Below are 23,427 nucleotides of genomic sequence, written 5' to 3'. Positions count from 1 at the left end.
CTTGTCCATTGTCTGAGTCTGCGGAAATCAGACTGCACTCAGATGACATCCAAGTGCAGTCCGATGTTTCACATGCACACCTAGACTTGTATGGGTGTGTGTCATCTGATTAGCAAATCCACTTGCAGCATGCGGAGATTGTTTTCTCATGCCGAATTGTCATGAGAAAAAAAAAAGCAGATCTGGTAGAGGAAGGTTGAACTTGATGGACCTAGGTCTTCTTTCAACCTATGAAACTGTGTAACTATGCACTGACATTGGTCTGAGTGCTATTTGATAAAACATCGCTTAGCACGTGTGAGCGACTCCTAAGCCAGAGATCTGGAGAGCTTTTCAGCAAAATAAAGCTCCAAGCCCTATCTACTATATAATTGTCTAAAGGTACCGTCACATTTAGCGACGCTGCAGCGATATAGACAACGATGCCGATCGCTGCAGCTTTGCTGTTTAGTCGTTGTGTGGTCGCTGGAGAGCTGTCACACAGACAGCTCTCCAGCGACCAACGATGCCGAAGTCCCCGGGTAACCAGGGTAAACATCGGGTTACTAAGCGCAGGGTCGCGCTTAGTAACCCGATGTTTACCCTGGTTACCATTGTAAAAGTTAAAAAAACAAACACTACATACTTACATTCCGGTGTCTGTCCCGAACCGTCAGCTTCCCTGCACTGTGTCAGCGCCGGCCAGCCGTAAAGCAGAGCACAGCGGTGATGTCACCGCTGTGCTCTGCTTTAGGCCGGTTTCACACGTCAGTGGCTCCGGTACGTGAGGTGACAGTTTCCTCACGTACTGGAGACACTGACACACGTAGACGCATTAAAATCAATGCAACTGTTCAGATGTCATTGATTTTTTGCGGACCGTTTCTCCGTGTGCCAAACACGGAGACATGTCAGTGTTCGTGGGAGCGCACGTATTACACGGACCCATTAAAGTCAATGGGTCCTTGTAAAACACGTACCGCACACGGATGTTGTCCATGTGCAGTCCGTGTGCCGTGCAGGAGACAGCGCTACATTAAGTGCTGTTCCCCCCACTGGTGCTGAAGCCGCGATTCATATCTTCCCTGCAGCAGCGTTTGCTGTAGAGAAGATATAAATAATTGTGTTTAAAATAAAGATCTATGTGTCCCCTCCCCTCCCCCCGCTGTTCTGAAAATACTCACCCGGCTCGCTCGCTCCCTCGCAGGTGCTGCTTCCTGTTCTGGCCGCATCTTCTACTGTATGCGGTCACGTGGTGCCGCCGATAACAGTCATGAATATGCGGCTCCACCTCCCATAGGGGTGGAGCCGCATATTCATTACTGTAAATGAGCGGCCCCACGTGACCGCATACAGGAGAAGATGCGGCCAGAACTGGAAGCAGTAAATTTGGTAAATTTAGGTCAATATGTTTTGTGTTTATTTATAAAAAATATAAAAAATTTGAGAAAAATGTTAAAAAATTAGCAATTTTCTAAATTTGAATGATTATCCCTTTAATCCAGATGGTCATACCACAGCAAACCATTAATAAATAACATTTCCCACATGTCGGCTGTACATCAACACCATTTGTAAAATGTTCTTTTATTTTGTTAGCATTTTAGGAGGTTTAAAAATGTAGCAGCAATTTTTCATTTTTTCATGGAAATTTACAACATTTATTTTTTTAGGGAACTATCCATGTTTGAAGTGACTTTAGGGGTCTCATAAATTGGGAAACCCCCAAATGTGATACCATTTTTAAAACAGCACCCCCTGACATATTGAAAACTGCTGTCAGGTAGTTTATTAACCCTTCAGATGCTTTACAGGAAGTAATGCAAAGTGGTATGACAGAAATGAAAATGTGTATTTTTACCACCTAAATGTCGGTAACTTCTGAACAGGTTACAACAGCCGACAGACTCTAAGGCCGCTATTTGGTCATGAATTGCCATCGCAAACATCAGGACCACACAATCATGATCTGAGGGCGCCAATTGGGATAAAGAGGAAGCCCCCACACTCTGTTAACCATTTATAATGATGTAGTCACTATTGACAGCAGCATCTAAGGGGTTAAACAGATATGTACGGTGCCAACACTGATCGTCGCGGATACAGCAAGTTGTCAGCTACAGTGTACAGCCAACAGCTACTGGATTGTCACCTGTATGGGGAGGCTATTCTCTTATATCTCAGGTCAGTTAAAAGACGTATTGGCGGTCATTAAGGGGTTAAACACAATTATTCATATCTTCTCTACAGCAAACAGCCCCAGATGCTGGTACGTGTGGTACCCAGTAGGCACACGGGCGGCACACGTGTGCCACACTGATGTGCCACAGAAACGTAGGGGCACACGGACACGGATAAATACCTTACGGCCGGCCGGCACTGACACAGTCAGTGCGGGAAGCTGACGCCGGGGGACAGATACCGGAATGTAAGTATGTAGCGTTTGTTTTTTTTTTACTTTTACAATGGTAACCAGGGTAAACATCGGGTTACTAAGCGCGGCCCTGCACTTAGTAACCCGATGTTTACCCTGGTTACCAGTGAACACATCGCTGGATCGGCGTCACACACGCCAATCCAGCGATGACAGCAGGTGATCAGCGACCAAAAAAGAGGTCCTGATCATTCCCAGCGACCAACGACCTCCCAGCAGGGGCCTGATCATTGGTCGCTGTCACGCATAACGATTTCGTTAACGATATCGTTGCTACGTCACAAAAAGCAACGATATCGTTAACGAAATCGTTGTGTGAAGGTACCTTAAGGGTCACTTCCGTCTGTCTGTCTGTCACAGATATTCATTGGTCGCGGCCTCTGTCTGTCATGGAAATCCAAGTCGCTGATTGGTCGCGGCATAACAGCCACGACCAATCAGCGACGGGCACAGTCTGGAAGAAAATGGCCACTCCTTACTCCCCGCAGTCAGTGCCCGGCGCCTGCATACTCCCCTCCGGTCACTGCTCACACAGGGTTAATGCCGGCGGTAACGGACCGCGTTATGCCGCGGGTAACGTTTACCGCTGCTATTAACCATGTATGTCCCCAACATTTTACTATTGATGCTGCCTATGCGGCATCAATAGTAAAAAAATGTAATATTAAAAATAATAAAAAACAAAAAACCTGCTATACTCACCCTCTGTTGTCCGCCGAGCTGCTCGCGCCGGCCGCCATCTTCCGTTCCCGGTGATGCATTGCGAAATTACCCAGAAGACTTAGCGGTCTCACGAGACCGCTAGGTCATCTGGGTAATTTTGCAATGCATCCTGGGAACGGAAGATGGCGGCAGCCGTGCACGACTCGCCGGAGCTTCGCTGGATCCCAGGGATGAATATATAACTATTTTTTTATTTTAATTATTTTTTTTAACAGGGATATGGTGCCCACACTGCTGTATACTACGTGGGCTGTTAGATACCGCGTGGCTGCTATATACTACATAGGCAGTGTTATATACTATGTGGGCTGTGTTCTATACTGCGTGGGCTGTGCTATATACTGCATGGGCTGTGCTATATACTACATAGGCAGTGTTATATACTACATGGCTGCTATATACTGCGTGGGCAGTGTTATATACTATGTGGCTGCTATATACTGCGTGGGCAGTGTTATATACTACGTGGCTGCTATATACTGCGTGGGCAGTGTTATATACTACGTGGCTGCTATATACTACGTGGCTGTTATATACTGCGCGGGCTGTTTTATATAGTACGTGGCTGCTATATACTGTGTGGACAGTGTTATATACTGCGTGGCTGTTATATACTGCGCGGGCTGTGTTAACGCATCGGGTATTCTACAATATGTATGTATGTATATAGCAGCCACATAGTATATAGCACAGGCCACGTAGTATTTGTCTGCTATATACTGCATGACTCCTATATACTACGTGGCCTGTGCTATATACTATGTGGCTGCTATATACATACATAAATACATATTCTAGAATACCCGATGCGTTAGAATCGGGCCACCATCTAGTAAAGTTATATGAAACTTATCAAAAATAAAGAATGGTGCACACATAGCCCTTGTCTAGAACCTCAAATATAAAGAAATACGCCCCTTCCACGCAGACTTCAATTCCCTAAAAAGAAAGTGAGAAACACGAGAGTGCGAAATCCATTTACTGAACGGTTTTATTGCCTTTTTAAGAAAAAATCTTGTAAAATATAAATACAAAGGCAGGTGGTTTACTTACAAAGTTTAAACACGGATCTGAAAACATTGCACACACATCTCAGGAAATTTGAGTCTATATACAATTCATCTGGATCGCAACACTTTATTTTACAGCCTCAATATTATACAAGCGACAAAAATAGCTCAAAGTCTTTGTCTTTAAATTAGAGCATAAAACGTCTGAACTTATGTATAGATTTATACATGTATACAGGCGTGTGCACACACTCAGATAGAAATGCACGGACAGTATGCATATATACACACACGCATTAATTTAAGTGTGAAAACTAAAATTTCCAAGATTTTTTTTTTTTCTTTTAAATTAGATTACAAAAACTTCAAACACCTTTCTATGGATAATATTTATATATTTATATGTGCAGAATTCCACTTATATTACAAAACTTGGATCAAATCCAACGTCGTTTACCAAAAAAACTGGTAATTTTTGTAAACATAAAAAAATGTCATGAAGTGCTGCTCCTTTTTGTCCGTACGACTTTTCTTATTAAATACAAATTATAAAGTATTTCTCGTGCCTTCAGTGCTTTATGAAAAAAAAGTCTTACTTCAGAAAAATGTATCAGAAAATAAAGGGTTACAATTAAAAACAATTAGCTCTCCCAAAGCAAATGAGGACTGAATTTTTCAGGATTTTATAAATCTATTTAGGGTTTTCTGGGACAAAGGGAAAAACAAAAACAAACCAACCCCATATATGGAGATATATATATTTATATATATATATATTTATAGATATTATATACAATTTGTACACCTGTATTTATAGAATAGTGTTCTCTCTATATCACATATTCACAAAATAGAAATTATTTGACAGAATTGGCTTTTTAACAACTGGCATAGGACGTGTCTCCTTCGGGATCCAACCACTCAGTGGAGGACCCCAGTAACGTTTGCAGTTCACTTGTGATCTCCACAAGCTCGAGCATGTCTTTGCTGTCTGGACTGAAGCGTTCGAGATCTTCGGGAGAAGAAAAGAGCTGGCTGAGTGAGACTTGCTTGTAGAATTCGGCTCCGGTAACGCTGACTATTTCCAGGTGAGGATACTCGCTGCTGAAGGACTGCGAGGACATCTTGAGCTGCTTGGTGACGTCTGACAGAAGCAACCAATTCCTGGGCCTACAATGGGAAACAAGCCACTGTTATAGGCATTTACTAGCTGCCATCTTTATCTCTCAGATGCGTCTTGATTAGTGATGAGCGAATCGGGGATCCTCCGAGTATTTTTTAGTGCTCGGAGATATAGTTTTTCTTGCCGCAGCTGAATGATTTACATCTGTTAGCCAGCATAAGTACATGTGGGGGTTGCCAGGGAACCCCCACATGTACTTATGCTGGCTAACAGATGTAAATCATTCACTAAAAAATACTCGGAGGATCCTCGAGAGTGCTCGAGTGACGAGTATATTCACTCATCACTAGTATGGACCTTTCGGTTGAAGGGTCACTTTTTCTCTGGGAAAGATGTCGTACTAGCCATGACTTTAGACTACGGCGTCCATGCACATAAATATTGCTATATGACCGGCTTTCAGTGCCTCTGACCATCGTTGCCATCTACCAGTCCCAGGGTAACATCTCACTCTCACATCTAGCTCCATCTAAGCCAGTCTACAGTGACGGGATACAGAAAAAGGACAAATGGCCACAAATATGATACGGAGCAAATGTGCTACACTTGGCTCCAAATAGATCAGACTGCACGTCATCGTGGAAAAAAAACCTGCCCAGTTATGAAATTGGTGCACGGATATGGCTACAGGCTCCTGGGAAGAATGCTTTTGAAGGCTAATTGAGTGAGCACAACAGGACTCGGTGGCAGTTTCTGCTCAGATGACCCTTCTTGGCTCTGCTGAATGTCTGCGAGGGGAGAAGGATGTCACGAGCTATTTTGAAACCTCTAGTCACACGTTTTGGAGCCTGCTTTGGAAACGCAATTGTGCCTGCTAGTTCGGTGTTAGTACAACTTCTTAAAAATATAATCTGTCAGCAGGTTTTGGATATGTAATCTGAGAGCAGCATTATGTAGGGGCTGAGAGCCTGTTTACAGTGATATGTCACTTACTAGGCTGTTTTAAGGAAATCAGTGTGTTATCATCAGGAGATGATCACTAGAGGACTGGTTGTCTTGTACCTCCTGGTCCAAGCTCGCCCCCCATCACTGATTAGCAGGTTATTGATATGTCATCTGAGAGCAGCATGATGTAGGGTCTGAGTGCCTGTTTACAGTGATGTGTCACTTATTAGGCTTTATTACGGAAATCAGTGTGTCAGCAGGAGATCACTAGAGGACTGGTTATCTTCTGCCTCCTGGTCCAAGCTCCCCCCCCCCCCATCACTAGCAACTTTCTGCCAATATACAGTGTACATAGAAAGTTGCCAATTGTGTGGCCGGGGTTATACAGCGCCCAACATTCTGAGCTCTGCTACATCTGCAGCAGTGAAAACTCTGATGCTATCACAACTGCTGCACCCAGTAAACTAAGTGAAACAACGCTGGAATAAGGGTCTCATTCCTTACATCATGCTTCTGTTAGATTACATAGCAAAAATTTGCTGACAAGGGTCCCTTTAAATATATCATGCATGGAAGGAACCCACGTAGTTCCTGAAGAAACAAACCACAAATAAAAAGCAAAAATAGAATGTTGTGAAACTTGTTAACTTACCCCTGAGAGAGAGACACCTGCACATTATAGCAAGGTAGAAGAGGGTTATCTGAGAATTCAAACTCAAAGGCGTCCACACAACCATCATCATCATCCTCCTCGGGACCTGGAGGATTTGCCAAAATGTCAAATCCACTTTCATCCTTTGCATCTGCAGAAATACAAATATTAATTAGATTTGATTCCTCATTAATAATCTTCTTCTAAATGGCTAAACCTAAAAGAGGACCTGTTACTTGCCACAAATATACAGGGCTTTTTCACCTGGTAGAAATGCTACTTGTTCTCCTGAATAGGTTTTTTTCCCCTTTGTTCCTTAGGTAGGTAAATCTAGTCTTGTCAGCCAAGGAGGAGTGATCCTAAACTCTTCTCTGTGAACGTCATCTTGAGGATCACATTCTCTTAGCCAACGAGACTAGATTTACCTACACAGATAGGGGCCAACTCTCAGGAGCGCAGAGGCACAGTAACAAATTACAAAAATGTCAGATTCAGGAAACCAGTGGCAGGTAACAAAGCAAATTACATTTATAGCAAGCGACGGCTCCTCCTAAGCTATGGATTGGTGTAAATCACTCATTATACAAACACAATAAAGATAGCTGTATCTAGTTCAGAGCGGCCAAAAGGTAATGGTGTCTATGAGACAGCCAGTAATCAATCTGACTAATAGACATATTCATTCCAATATCACTGCACATACATAGTCCGCAGGCTTCCCAAATGTGTTCATCTTCCCGTGATCTACACTTTGCCTCCTCAGCTTCCTGACTGATGTGACACTAGGATATAATTGTATATTACACAAGTGCCAACACCTGTCAAGCCACCGGTTCCTGGTCACGAGACAGCTAGATCTCGCCATTAGTCACTTTCATTAGATGACAACTCATTCCCAGCAATGTGTCTTACGATCTGCTTGTAAGGAACTTTTCTGGTCTTCTAATTAACAAGGTATAATAATGATCCTCACCACAGACGGAACTGCCGTAGAAATCCCAAGAGAGTCCAGGGTCATCTCCACTCCGACCTTGTAAATCTGTTAAGTATTCTAGAGGAGGGGAGGGAAATGGACGGCGTTAAGATTCACGTAACACCAGGCTGCGTAGCACAAATTATGACAATTAGAAAATGCTGTTCACATAAAAGATTGGCACGGCCTTCGTCTTAAGTACGGACACATTTACTACTTGAGACCAGCAGGCGATCAAGGATTAGCATTACTGTGCCATGCTCAGCATAGTTGTTTTCCCGGCTGTTCATCCAATGTGTATGAATGGGTGCCCCGTGTGTTTTCCAGGACCTTAATATTGATGACCTATCTGTAGGAAAAGTCATCAATATCACTTTCCTGGAGGTCCAAATCCACTGGGGTGCACTGGAAATAACACAGCTCCGTACATTGTGTAGTGGCCGTGAAAGGTACTTAAAGGGAATCTGTCACCCCAGGGCTGTACATCATCTATTAATATGGGCATGCAGGTGATAGAAATGTTACACTAGTCCTACCTGTGTGTCTCATATCAATGGTCTTGTTGAGAAATCTTATATTATTTCCTTATGCTAATGATTTCTTCTAGGCTCCAGGGCTTGCGGTGCGTGTAGGAAATCCCGGCCTCCTCTCTTCATTGTAATACTTACCCCCTCTCATGCACGTCAGTCGTGGAACTGGAATCCTGCGCCTGTGCCCTGCACTCCCTCCACAATACACACCTTTTCCTCCCTTCTATGGGCACTCCATTCAGGGATCTTCTGCACCAGCGAGTCACTGTGATCTCCGGCGTGCACGACGATAAGGTGCTCTCCCCACTTCCTCCTGCATAGTCATTGCTAGGAACCATGTGTACATAGCGATGACTATGCAGGGAGAAAGTGGGGAGAACACCTCATCGTTGCGCACGCCAGAGGTCACTGGAAAGGAAGTCGCCTGCGCAGAAGATCCCTGAATGCAGTGCCCATAAAAGGGATGAAAAGGTGCGTATTGTGGAGGGAGTGCAGGGCGCAGGCGGGGGATTCGGCGCCACAACTGACTTGCGTAGGAGAGGGATAGTATTATAATGAGGAGAGGCGGAAGAGACTTCTAACAGCACCGCACACCCTGGAGCCTGGAAGAAATCATTAGCATAAGTAAATAATATAAGACTTCTCAACAACAAGATCGCTAATATGAACATACAGGTATTAGTGTAACATTTCTGTCACCTGTATGCCCATATTAATAGGTCATATACGTCCCGGGAGGGTGGCAGATTTACTTTAATGCTCTTTCTTATGCTTTATAGAGCTATGCCTCTGGAGTCAGACCTTCCAGCGACCTGTTGTTGAAGATATATCCTATGGCGGGGTCATCCATATTAAAATCCTGAAAACCCTCTTTAAAGTCAGAGTTATATTGTGCCATGTATCATTGTATACTGCATTAACTCCTGAACGACCTATGACATACCATTTCATCACGAGTTGACACTTAAATGACGATGTGTTGTGGAATATGTTTGCACTATATAAATAAAATTATTATTATTGAAAGAATGAAGGCGGCTCAGGGGCTGAACCTGCTTCAATACCAGGCAGGCGCCAGCTGTGTTACCTAACCGGTATCTCTGTAGCTGTACTGACCAGAGTTAGCTCCCATCACTGCAGATAGCCATTTAAATGCCACTGTCAATCTCTGACAGCGGCATTTAAATGACATCATTGCCACGAGCTGAGCTTTATAACAGAAACACTACTAAAACAACTAAAAAAATCAAGTGCCTTACTAAAAATTAAAGCAAAGCTTTAAAAAACATATTAAAAAATAAAAGATACAGTATGTAGGGGGAAAATGGGGGTGCGTCTAGTGATGTGAATATACCTTCCCGGCCACGGTGGAGCAGAGTCCCAGGGTCGCTGCTGGAGGAGGCAAGAGTGGAGCCCTTAGACAATTATATGTATAGATGGAACTTGAAAGGGGCGTGTGGGGGATGAAAGTGTAAAAAAACCTAAAATTCCCAAGTCCATAACTAGTTCTTCTTACATAACCCTAATTGCTATTAGTGGTAATCTGGAACATATTTTTCTTACACCATTAAGTTAATGATTCTTCAAGATACTTAAAAAATAGGAATAGGTTGTCATACGTACACTGTAATAACATTAATGGTAAAAAATAGAAACTAGTCAATTGTTTCTCCTAGATATGTGCACTGCTAATAATCTGTAAATTAATCTGGTTATATCAGTTTTGACTTTCCAAAGCATTTTCTTTGTCACATAAGGGTCTTAAAAAGCAATTCAGTGTAAACAGTGGGAATTCTGACAGCGCGGGAAGCGCAGACATCATATGGCGGCACGGGAGCTATTAAACCTAAGGGTTAAACCAGGTTTCAATCCAGTCACTGGGATTTCTCGTTACGTGACAGCGAAGATCATACTCTCACTGCCTAATTTAGCTGTCTTTGGTACGGCTGGAGGAGGGGGAAGGAAACAGCCATCACATCTGCGTAGCGAAGAAGCTGCCAAGATCTGTACCCTGCTGTCTCAGAACGGTAAAATGCCCTTGATAAGAAAGCCGCGCTTGTACGTTCGCTCAGAAACGATGATCGCTAATGTTTAACAGGTAATGAAATTGGAATGATCTATATTTTCAGTCTGCAATTATGGGCTGCGTTATATCGGATACACGTCCAAACATACAAAGCAACAGAGGAAATGTAATCCAGCGGATCAGACAATGCCAAGGCCGTATTCTCATAGACATAGTAACAGCCGTCACTTACGCATTTCAGGCACTGAGTCATGACCACACATGAAATAGAAAAAAATCTATTCTCACCAGTCAGGAAGGTTTCCATCAGCTCGCTGTGCGTCATTTTGGCAATTGTTCTCCCAGAGTATGTCGCCAATGTGGGATCCGCGCCGTAGGATAGCAATAGACGCACAATTTCTAAGTGATCATTCTCCACGGCATCATGGATGGGCCTGAGGAAAGACAATCCATCAGCTTCCATGTCAGACTTAGTGGTTGGTTTCATATTCGATATGATGCATTAGATGAGTTGTATGAGATTGGAAAAATATAGCTAGAAACGGCGCCACCCCTGCCCAGAGGCTGCGTCTAGTACTGCAGCTGCATTCAAGAGAAAGCGAGCTGTTATATCAAACACTAACTGTGCCGGCGGATTGCTGGCTTTGATTTAGGCCACTTTTAGTAGCCTCACATTCTAGTAATTGACACATTACAGGGTAGTGAAATCTAAGACTATTTCCTCCCTCTGCGATCTCGCCAGCAGCTACCCACCTTGTACCATCCTGTGCGCTGCAATTGACGTCTGCTCCGTGCTCTAGGAGATGCCGAACAATAGTCAGCCAGCCTCTCGCACAAGCCTCATGTAGCGCACAATAGCCGGCATTGTCTCGGTGGTTAACATCACAAGATTTGCTTTCCAGGCAATAAAGAACCACTTCCTGCAGGAAAAGAAATTGGAGATGGTCACCATGATTACATCGTTTTCAAAGTGCCGTCTTCATTTTAAGAAAGTACGAGCCACAATTCAGCCCCAAGACAATAGGTAAAATCAGCCAAGAGCGGGAGGCGAGCAGCGTAAATGGCTTTCTGACACAACACCATTTGCTCGCTCCCTGAAATCATTTAACATTCGGGCGACATTGTCTTTAGTTCACACAATGCTAATATAGTCAGAATTAATGCAAGGCTGTAAGCAGTAGGTAGGAGGGGAATTGCTGCAAATTATAGCAATTTGTATCGATATGAAAGGTTACGGCGCCATGTCAAGTTTAATCAATGCAATAATCCTTAATGTCCTCACATAATTGAAAGACGAGGTAAAACGCAAAAACTAAAAGTTAAGGGATTTTCTAGGTATGAAGAGCTGAGTCGGCATGTTGAAGGAGGTCTGTGTCTTTAGCAAACAGTTAACTGAACACTAAGGCCATGTTCACACGTTCAGTATTCGGTCAGTGTTTTACCTCAGTATTTGTAAGCCAAAACCAGGAGTGGGTGATAAATACAGAAGTGGTGACGAGTTTCTATTATACTTTTCCTCTGACTGTTCCTCTCCTGATTTTGGCTTCAAATACTGAGGTAAAATACTGACCTAATACTGAATGTGTGCACGTGGCCGAAAATTACTCTGTAATTTCTGAGTAGCAACTTCAGTAATCAAGCTGGGATGTGGGAACAAAAAAGCAAACCATAAAACGGCAACCAAAAAATAAATGTAATTGGCAAGTTAGTTATGGCAGCAGCTCTCGTACGAGTTCTATCTATGGGGCTTGTTCACACGTCCATGTAATTGTGCAGTTCGCACACAATCGCAGCCACATGTCCGACATGGATCCGAATCTCCGATCAAACAACAATGCAAGTCTGATGTCATCTATTTATTTTCAAAGACAGTTTGATTAGGAGAAGCTCGAAAAACCTCCATTAATTTATGTTTCCAGCTAAATGATGAAATTTGTGCCTTTTTTTAGCGTCTGAGAAAAATCACTGCCTGAATGAGCCCTTCATGTAGGTCTTCCAATTTAGAGCTATTTGACAAGTACATACCAGATTGCTTATACAAATCCCTAAAATATCCCGTAGACATTCTTGTTTCTGGAAAACCCATATGTACCATCCTGGAGATGAAGAGGGGCAGGCAGGGACATTTTTAATTTTCACTGCTTGGAAGCAAAAGTGCCATTATTCTGCTCTGATTGCTGAAACCAAGTATTTAGGGTCTATTAGTAAATCACTATTTAAGTGATTCCTTACCCACTGAGCGCTAACCGGAGCTGCGCAAGTGACTAAATGCAGCAAAATACAGCAATATATATTCATACCTGTATAAATATACCCTAGATACACACATTATATATACACACACATACATATATATATATATATATATATATATACACACAAACACATTATTTCTTGGTTCATAGGTCTTCGCTTTTCTACTAAGATATGCCATTAACATATGTCCCTCGAGGAAGTGCAGTCACCTATGTAAAGTGCTACTTCAGCACAACTATTTATATGCAGTGGCCGATTTTATACACCATGATACCCGTTACAGGATGAGATATGGAGATCCCACATGCAACTACTTAGACACTGACTGTTTTCTGCCTATTAAAATAAGAAAAATTATTCGCAGCGACCGAGGAGAACGTCAGAAAGAGAAGGAGAAGAAACCACAGCGGCACGATTTGCATGCAAGGCAAACCAGCATCCAAGCTGCACGTAAAGCATATTGCCATTTCTCAGAAGACGTAGGATCCAGGAAACCTGCTCTGCCGATCTATAAAGGTTAAGGAGGCTGCTCAGAGACGCCGCGCATGTTGATTCACTGCCTGGCGTTGGAGCTTGTTATTAGTCAGCCGGCAGAGGAAGGGGTGAAGAGGAGCTCAGGAGCGTTTTATTCATTCTGATTCAAGCCGAGCAGGGAGAGCGCGCTAATCTGTGCCCTGGGCGCGCCTGACCCGAGGAGACGGTCGCTAGGATACAGCATGAAGCCTTTTCGCTTATTTGGGGCCGGGCATATTAAGGCTAAAGTGAGAGGCAGCCAGCTAATGAGATGCTCGTCCAAGTGAGGGAAAGATACCCCGGTGTCACGTGTCAGCATCAGGTACGGCCAAGTGCGTGCTACCAGCTCACGGATCGGTTTTCTGACACGCGGGAGGCCAAGCAAGCATGCTTCAGTAACTCTACAACCTGACTGGCATCGGCTGCTATATAACGTTACCGCCTGTCCAAACCGGTACCAGGGAGAGGAACTTCCTTACCAGCAAACTAGAGCCGACATTGTCAGCACGGCTAAAGATTAACCATCAGTATAATCATTATTCTAGAAATCAATAGTAAACATCAGCTCTATTACAAAGATTTAAACATACTGACCAAATAGTCATTAAACTATACCAAAAAAGTGTCTTTGTTTTTAAAGATTAAAATAAAACTTTATCAGAAATACATAAAACACATAGATTAAAAAAGTGCCTCCAACCAGATACACATTATATATAGGCCAGCTAAAGCATATGGGTATAAATTATCATAACATGCTAATAGGTTTTGCAATTTCCCATTCTAATTCTTACCAATACAAAATTTACATATGCTGCCCAGGGTGTTAAAGATAGTATACATCACCAGATAATCAGGACTTTATATCTGGAATATCTCTGGTGTGACTTGAAAAAAAACTACAATATATACGGTATATCAATATTGCAATTATGCATACCCAATTACTTGTATAGAGTAATCCACCGTATTATATATGAGAGCACATGCTCAAGAAACCAGCATACTGACAAATCCCAACTGCTGGTAATTACACCCTGTGGAACCATTCATAGAAGGTGCACATCACCACATCATTATCCACAGCATACATATCATATCATAAATGTAAAGGGAAGAGGTCAAAAACCCCCTGATAAACACATATTACCTGAGTCCAAATACTTAAAGATTAAATGCCCAGTGGCGTGCTGTGCCTCCAAACAACCCCGACGCGCGTTTCACGCCTGCTTCAGTAACTCTGCAACCTGACTAGCATCGGCTGCTATATAACGTTACCGCCTGTCCAAACCGGTACCAGGGAGAGGAACTTCCTTACCAGCAAACTAGAGCAGACATTGTCAGCACGGCTAAAGATTAACCATCAGTATAATCATTATTCTAGAAATCAATAGTAAACATCAGCTATATTACAAAGATGTATATTTTTATCACAGAAATTGGCTTCGTTCTTCTCCTGGACTGATCTTTCACTCTCAATTCAGGGGGGAAATCTGGACTTCGTGACGAGAGTATCCCATTACTGAGACAGCCAATAACGGTGGTTTTAAAATTCTATGAAGATGAACTAATGACAGACATTCTACTGCAAGTCCTGGACCTCAAGTTACAGCTCTCCATAGAACGTTATCAGCACCAACTGCCATCTATCTCAGTAATAAGGAAAACTGTGTTCACTGAAGACAGATTTTATCTGTGAACTGAACATTTTGAGAATAAAAAGAAAAATATCAGAGTTCTCTAAAAAGATATAACAAGTCTAGTTTTTATTTATGAAAGGAAAGAAAAAAGGACAGTTACAATTTAAATATGGTTGAAGGGGTTTAACACTGATTGCTTAGCCTTAGGTTGGTCATCAACGTCTGATCAGTGGGGGTGCGACACCCAGCACCCGAGAACCAGTCAGTTAAAGGGAATCTGTCACCCCCAAAATCGTATATGAGCTGCAGCCACCGGCATCAGGGGCTTATCTACAGCATCCTGTATTGCTGTAGATAAGCCCCCAATGTAACCTGAAAGGTAAGAAAAACAGGTTATATTATACTCACCCAGGGGCGGTCCCGCTGTGGTCCAGGTCCGATGGGCGTCGCGGTCTGGTCCAGCGCCTCCCATCTTCATACAATGACGTCCTCTTTTATTCTTCTTGCCGCGGCTCTGGCGCAGGCGTACTTTGTCTGCCCTGTTGAGGGCAAAGTACTGCAGTGCGCAGGCACCGGGCCTCTCTGACCTTTCCCGGCGCCTGCACACTGCAGTACTTTGCTCTGCCCTCAACAGGGCAGACAAAGTATGCCGGAGCCGCGGCAAGAAGAAAAAATGAGGACGTCATCGTATGAAGATGGGAGGCGCTGGACCGGACCGCAATGCCCATCGGGTCTGGACCACAGCGGGTTTTCTTACCTTTCAGGTTACATCGGGGGCTTATCTACAGCATTACAGAATGCTGTAGATAAGCCCCTGATGCCGGTGGCTGCAGCTCATATAACATTTTGGGTATGACAGATTCCCTTTAAGGAGCTGCCCACAACATTTCAGTCAATGGAACAGTGTCTGTGGGCAGGTGCTGCACATCCACCCCATGTTGATTTGAATAGGGGGCAGATGTGCACCACCCGGCCGTGGCCACTATACAGCCGATCGAACTGTGCAGCTTTGTAACCAAGCAGTTCCGTCTAACACTGAGAACAGCTGATTAGCGGTGGTGCCAGGTGTCGCACCCCCACCGTTCACACATTGATAACCTATCTTAAGGACAGGCCATCAATGTTAAAGTCCCGTACAACCCCTTTAATAATTGTGTCATCCCCCCATACACTACTATGTGTCATTTACAGTACTGGTGCCCTTGTATTTGACAGTGGACTAATTGGGTCTTTTTAGGTACCAAGCTCTAGGTGTTATTGCCACCTCTGCACCGCCAATACATAGATACGCCTGACAGGCAAAAAATCTACTGGCAACAATGACTGCTGCTAGCATTTATTTCATATTCTACAAAACAGCAGATTTATCGCAACTCCCTCACAGAAAATCTGTTGTTGCCGCAGCAGCCAATCAGAGCGCAGCTTTTATTTTATCAGAGCTGTTCAAAAAACAAAAGTGGAGTTCTGATTAGTTGCTATAAGCAATAGACAGTTTTGATAAATGAGGCTCACGGTGTTCCAGGAAACCAGGCTGAAGTGACACGGTGTGACTGCTCACGGTGGAAATATGACGCCGGCATGAAGCAGTATCAGTCCACTGTAAGTCGGAAATGGTGAGGAGGTGAACCTAGTTTTACTTTCTTCTAACCTAAAACACACGGGAAGGTGAAGACAGCTGAATGGTGACAAGTGTCGTCGCGGTCTGGAAAGCCCCCCTTTCTTGGTAATGAAGACTGTGCAGACAAACTGACACGTTTCTCTGAAAACAGAAACCAGTACAGGGTTTCACAATTCGGTTTCAGGATGAGAAAGTGCAGAATCTGTTCTACCAGCAACATCTCACAGATCATGGTGGCCGGGGAGAAGTCTTCATATTCCCCTCACCCAGCTCAGCTCGCATTTATTTTATGAGGACATAAATACTATTTATTTTGTTCTGTCCAAATGGCCAGCAAAAAAGACCACAAAACGTCTCTCCAGGTTAGCGCAGTAAGGCTGCCATTGTCTCTGAGAAGAGGATCTGGCTCCAGACTGTTCCTCATGGGAAAGAGAGGAATAGAGGTAGATGGAATACGTTTTTATCTGTCTTCGGGCTAGTATATATATATATATATCTATGTCTTGGGTCTGACGAAAAAAAATTGGTCCGATTATTCTAATCATGCTATGAGCCTGAATTTGAACAGAGCATGATCCAAATTTTTGAATATGGAGAAAAAACTAAAAATTGTCGATCTTCTCCATTCAGTCAGTCTGTAAAAATTGGACCGTATTCGGATGTCACCCCCGAAACCACAGACATGAATAGCGGAGTGCGATCCGATAATCGCTTGGTCAAAGGAAACAAAATCGGACATGTGCACAGCCCCATAACAAGATCAGTGCCATCCATCAAAACAACAGCGTGCACTCATCCGATTTTCACTGTCTTCTGTATGACCTCTAATATAGAGAGGTGACCTTCCCTGAGCCGCTCTCTCCCTTAACTTTTATAGGAGTTCAGAAAACAGCTGAGCAAGTACGGTGGTCCATAAACGGGACCCTTCTCATTCAGAGATTTATGGTACATTTAACAGTATGAAATGAGGTGAGAAAGTCATACATAGCTCTTTGTATACTGTTGGCAAAAGATGCCCATAGAAAGCTCACTCCATGGTCCCCAACAAAGGTGGAACAGCAAAGTATAACTCGTTACATACTCTGGAAGTTAAAAAAAACTCAGTATCTTAGATATTGGCACGGTAAAACTAGTAGGCACAAAATTCAGGATGATGCACAGCATATGGTGTATGAGTGGGCCGGGTGTCATAAAAGTAGACAAGATGTCTAAAATCTGTCACTAGTACAACAAGCACTTACTTCATATCCCAACCGTGCTGCTCTTTGCAGGAGAGTCTCGCCAGCGTTCTTGTTCACAATGAGACGGCGGGCTTCAGGTGGCATTGGGCGGCTGGGTGTACTGTCTTGAATATGGCTGAGCAGCGGTGACATCTGGGATGGGGTGTGCAATAGAGACATCTGATCTGGCACCTTCATCGGGGAGTTGTCTGGTGAAAACTCAATCTGCTTCCTGAACCCCTTTAGGCTGACCTATAAAAGCCGGAATAAAGTTTAGGGACATTAGAAGATGAACCTGAAAACCTTGGGTCACATCCATCTTGGTGACACAGGCTGGAATTATCTACTCATAGCGATAGAGGCGCAGAGGCCGCAACATTTATGGCTGAGCAGTTGTCTGAAGTCAGAGGCCACACTTTAAGAAAAGGGAGATGGGCTCTGTATATCACTCATGGTAAATGATGTCTTCATTGCAGTAATTACATTAGTTGATCAGATTATTTGCAGAAACTTTTTTTTGCACAAAAATCGTCCTCTCTGTAAATAAACGCTCCGCAATGTGAGGTCAACATGTATAATAAAGGGACATAACAAGTGGGAAAAAGAGAATGAATGCACAAGCCCAGTAGACATTACACAATGTAACACAATGAATGACTTCAAGATGTCTATGGAGAAGCAGGAAATATTAGAAATCTATAAGCGGATGACCTTTCAGCTGCACTGCAATGTAGTTAGCACGGAACCAGCTATTAATCCTTTCACTTGTGAAATGCTGCCTGTCGCAAAAAATAATATGCTGCGGACCTCTCAGGCGTAATTATCCCGGAACACCATTTCAGGCAATTAAAGACGGAAGAAAATACAAATATCGTGCAGATTACCTAGCTAGCAGGCATGACACTGGTCTCTGAATGTATAGGACCGCAGGCTTTTATGGGAAGCAGTGTACGTGTGCAATCTTGCCTTGCGCAGGCGTGTACTATGGAGGACACAGCATGAACTTCAACCCAATATTGCGGCCAGCATGCAGCCAGCGGGTAAGGAAAGGGTGAATCAAACACCTGAAAACCCCGCCCATATGACCACAAACCTGTCCAGCCAAATTCAGGTGACAGGTTCCCTTTAAATTTTGCACAACAGTGACATTAGAAGTGGACGTCCCTCAAAAATTGCTGAAAAGTTAAGAAGAACATTGGTCCGGAAACTGCCTCGAGGCCTACAGCAACATTAAAAGAGCTGCAGGAATTTCTGGCAAGTACTGGTTGTCTATTGCATGTGACAACAGTATCCTGTATTCTTTACATATTTGGCCTGTGGGATAGGATGGCAAGACAGAACCTTTTCTTACAAAGAAAACATATCCAAGTCTAGCCATGTGTTGCCAAAACCTACATCAAGTCTGCCAAAAGCATGTGGAAAAACGTGTTATGGTCTGATGACACCAAAGTTGAACTTTTAGGTCATAATTACAAAACGCAGGTCTTCTGCAGCTTCTCGCAATCCTTTCCTCTTGACTGACAGGTCTATCCTTATACAGACATGGGGAGAAATCGATCTATCTAGAGGAGCAAAACGGGGATAGACTATTGGGGACACACCTCTGACTAGTTAGTCACCTCACCTCCAGAACTAGTCTCTGATTTAGGCTTCATTCAGATGTCCATGTACATGTGCTACCCTTAATTCTCCCCTATTATAATCTATGCAGCTGTTCACACTGTGTATTTTTACAGAAAAGTTAAAAAACTACAGATGTGTGACCGTTTTAGATCCAAATCACGGATCAAAATTACGGATTCAAGTGCATGGATCCATAAACATTACAGACAGCACGTGGATGACATCTGTATGCTGGCCATAAAGAAACAAAGAACCAGCGCTCCATCCAGGTGTAGTATTCCAAATAACGATCTTTATTGAGCCATGTAACAGCAACGTTTCGACCCGGAGGTCTTTTTCAAGCTTTGTTTCTTTATGGACTATGTGGATGTTCCAGTAAGGTTCCCTGGATGTGGACCTGGCGCCCCAATGAGTGAGTGCTGTCAGTCTCTCTTTTTTCTTTGCATCTGTATGCTGGCCATGATCATCATTATAATGTATAGAAGTAGCTCTGTAATGTATCTATTTTTTTCGTATAAGAAAATTCACTGATAAAACACTAATGGTAAATGCGGAATCCCATAGGATTGCATGGGAATGCGTTTAAGCATTTCCGCTGCGGCAAAAGAACGGCGGAAAAGCATAAAAAACGCAACGTGGGCACACAGTCTAAGGTTGCATGAATTAGCTCAGGGGTTTCTTTAGAATCGGTTTCACACCTCGTTTTTGTAACTTTTGAAAGCTACAAGGTTTTATATTGTAAACAAACAAAATACTGATCTTTGATCTGTGCAAAACTAAGAAAAATGGATGCATTTTAATGTAAGGATATCCATTTCTCAACATATACTTATTCTGTTTTATTAAGAAACAGGAAAGAGTGTCACATGATTATGTGACTTATTTTCTCGAAAAAAATAACTTGAAAAAACAGATGCAAACATGACAGTCCATTTGCATAGGTCTACCATAGTCTGCAATGTTCTAAAAATGGATCTAATTTTTTAAGGGATGAAAAGCGCAGCAGACTCCGTTTTCAGCATTTTGGGGAAAAAAACAGATCGAAATGAATATGTGCACAAACGTGTGTCAAAGAGATATCAGTTTATACTGTAAGATGGATGTCAAGTGCACCCCAAAACGTGGCGAGGAACAGGCCTACACATCATCCTGCTAATGACCATGTTCTTGCAAGTCAACACTTGCCCTTGAAGATGCAATGGCAGAGACCCATACACCTCGGAATCTGTCTATATACATCATGCAAGCACTGATAAAAACACACAACCAAAGAGGCACACAGGCCGCGTACCTTTTCGTCTGCGCTTCCATTATCCATGCTGTCATCCCTGGCTAGCAGGCTTCTCCTCTTTCTCTCCAGTGGAGTCATGTGCTTTGTCTTGAACTGCCGTTTTCCAGAGGGTTTCTCGTAGTCTGTGTAATCCTCAGGCAATGACGTGACTTGGAGACTCCCCTCTTCATCTGTACATTGCACGTACGCCTTGCGGCCCTCTCTAATTTTCTGCTGCTTGGCTGCTAACCTGGCGGCTGGGGTAGGGTTTGTCTGACTCTGCCGCTTGCTGCTTGGGCAGCCGAGTGGAAAGCCTTTCGTATGCGCAGACACGGGGATGTCTGAAGACAGGAGAAGAGAAGATGCTAAGCGCTGCACAGCTGGAGCATAGAAAGGAATATGGATTCTTACCCAATAAGCCATCTTAACCCTGCAATTCCCACGGCATTAATAATTAAACAGCAATTATCTCCCTTCTAAGGCATAAATAAATATATAACAGATTAGTCTGCACTCCCAGCAGACAGCACGGTACCTCCATTAAGATCCTCCAGGTCACTGGTGCTTTTGATTTCAGCTTTAGCTTTGAATGGCTTTTCCTCCACACTTTTGTTCTTGTTTTCGACCTCTACGACCTCCCGACTTTCAGGAGCCTCCTTTCTGCCCAGCTGGCCTAGTTCCCTTAGGTGCTGTAGGTGCCTTTGCTTTTTGGGGTGCAGTCCTGTAAGCTCGATGCACACTTTCAAGTTTGTGACCTCATTGCAGTGGGACTCGTCAAAGGATTTCTTAGAAAGTTCCGGGGCATCCCTTTCTGACCAGTCATCTGATAAAATATCCAGAATTAGTATACAGCTAAAAATGCAAATATACAAGCACATATTTTGTGTCAATGCGTCATGCAAAATCTAAAAATTCTCTTAAAAATTAAAATGCCTATCAATTTGTTGGTATCCATCAAAAATGTTAAGAAGGAAGCAATTCTACTGAAGATCTTATGCTCAAAATATAGTAAGAAAATGGGGAAGCGGTGTACCCTGTCTGTTATGACATTACTAGAGGTTGCATAATCTCGCTGTGCCGTCAACTTCTGCATTTTTACAACTGGAATAAACTTCTGTTATGACGACAAAGACGTCTACTCACCAGTCTTTCTCCTTTTCACCCTGGCATCTTCCGGTGCTGCTTCTTCGCAGGTTTGGTCATGGTCATTGAGAAAGGGCTCAAGGGATTGTTTCCGTTTCAACCCCACACATTGTCCTTGCAGATTTCCATCTATTGTCAGCTCGGGTTTCTGATTTGCTGTATCACAGGAAATGAGATTCTCTGGATGACTGCCTTCAATGTGGGCTGCCTTTACTATGTGATGAGAGGCATCAGGCGGATTTCCACTAATCGTCTTCAGATCACCTGGAAAGCACAGAAGCAAGGGTTAAAATGTGCCCTTTAAATCAATGTAGTATTCAGAACACTGCCATACTTCACCCTTAAAAAAAGACGTTTCCTAAGTGTAAATAAGTCAGGGCGCCGTATATTGTAGCAGGTTAGAATTAAAGTGGGGCTTGTTCACACGCTGCAGTATTTTTTCCGGCGCGTTTTGCATGCACAAAAAAAAAACAACAACTAATTTTTAAAGTTCCAGCACAATGACTGTAATTTCCAAAATGTCATCCACATGCTGCAGAGTCAATTCTTGCAGGGATTTTGCAGCATTTTTCAGCCATTTAAAATAATGTCTAAAAAATATAATGAAAATGCATGAAAAAGCTGAGTAATGAAAGCAGCGTTTTTCCTTCTGACACCTGTGCATAAAAATGCATGAGAAAAAATAAAAATGTGTGAACTGTTATGATTTGTATTTCCTAAATTAATAGTACACATGAAAATAAGCAACTTTGTAATATACATCATCAGAGAAATCGGCTTCCTTCTCCGGCGGGATTGATCTTTCTCTCAATTCATAGGTAAAATCCGTAAAAGACAGATGACAGGTTCTCCCATTACTGAAATAGATGACCGTAGGTGCCTTTAGGAGTGTGAGGAGCTAGACACACAGACACTCTGCTGCCAGTTCTCCATAGAACTTTATGAGCACCAACTGTTATCTCCCATCTCCGCTAAGGGAAAATCTGTACTCACCATTTCATTTCTTTTTAAAAAGATAAGTGAACTACGACCTCACAAGACAGTGGGAGGGCGATTACGGAGTTAACTACGACCCACTTGAATATACTTTCTCCCCTTTGTGAACACACATACTGAGGACACAAACATTCGAAGTAGTGATGAGCGCATTTCTCCCACCACAACGTGTATGAATGATCTTGATATTACCATACCACTGGCAGAGTAAAGAACTAGCACAAACTTTCCACTTACAGCATTGCATCAAATACCAGAAATGTAGAACACGCCATTTCAGCCCGAAAAAAAAAAATTCCACTTCAGACCCCAAAAATTGTATTTCCCTATTATCCCCAACCTAATTACCTGCAAAGTCTTAGCAATCCCCTGACCCCGTGATCGCACAGAATGTGCTTGGCAGGTCTATGATGGCGACTTGCTGAGCACGAAGTCGGTTTTGTAACAGATCTTCTTTGCTGGAGCGTCTGCACGGGTGAGATCACAATCTCCTCCGCAGGTCTAAGTCACTCTCTGGCGTCTCAGGACGTCAAATTTGCCTGTAGATTCATTATCTCCGAGTGCGGAGCGTCCACGTGACTCGCACAGATGCGATGCTCGCACGCCAGTTGCTTAGATCATTCGATCATTTGATCCGAGAACAATCATATGACTCACGCTGCACATGCATCCCATAATCTCTCATTCGCAGAGAGAAACGGCTCCACAGATAAATCACCATAGCAACATTTACTAGTCTCCTGGGCAACCAGG

At 43.2% G+C, this 23,427-nt stretch overlaps 1 protein-coding gene across 4 annotated transcripts in view; it reads right to left on the bottom strand.

The window, feature by feature from the left end:
• Positions 1 to 4,109: 4,109 nt before the first annotated feature.
• The window catches only part of BCOR (BCL6 corepressor), a 199,204-nt gene continuing 179,886 nt past the window's right edge, over positions 4,110 to 23,427 (bottom strand). For all 4 annotated transcript variants that reach the window (XM_069761606.1, XM_069761608.1, XM_069761609.1 and 1 more), the window contains 9 exons: positions 21,679 to 21,942; positions 21,071 to 21,358; positions 20,557 to 20,876; positions 17,664 to 17,894; positions 11,149 to 11,315; positions 10,684 to 10,829; positions 7,840 to 7,917; positions 6,867 to 7,017; positions 4,110 to 5,316 (listed from right to left, as the gene is read on the bottom strand). In XM_069761606.1, the coding sequence (XP_069617707.1) occupies positions 5,025 to 5,316; positions 6,867 to 7,017; positions 7,840 to 7,917; positions 10,684 to 10,829; positions 11,149 to 11,315; positions 17,664 to 17,894; positions 20,557 to 20,876; positions 21,071 to 21,358; positions 21,679 to 21,942 (1,937 nt within the window). In that variant the 3' untranslated portion in view covers positions 4,110 to 5,024. The remainder of the gene's footprint in view (positions 5,317 to 6,866; positions 7,018 to 7,839; positions 7,918 to 10,683; positions 10,830 to 11,148; positions 11,316 to 17,663; positions 17,895 to 20,556; positions 20,877 to 21,070; positions 21,359 to 21,678; positions 21,943 to 23,427) is intronic.

Source organism: Ranitomeya imitator, chromosome 3 (genome assembly GCF_032444005.1).
Source record: "Ranitomeya imitator isolate aRanImi1 chromosome 3, aRanImi1.pri, whole genome shotgun sequence".
In the NCBI taxonomy this organism is placed as follows: Eukaryota; Metazoa; Chordata; class Amphibia; order Anura; family Dendrobatidae; genus Ranitomeya; species Ranitomeya imitator.
Note: the sequence above shows the minus strand (reverse complement) of the source record. Positions and strands in the feature narration are given on the sequence as shown.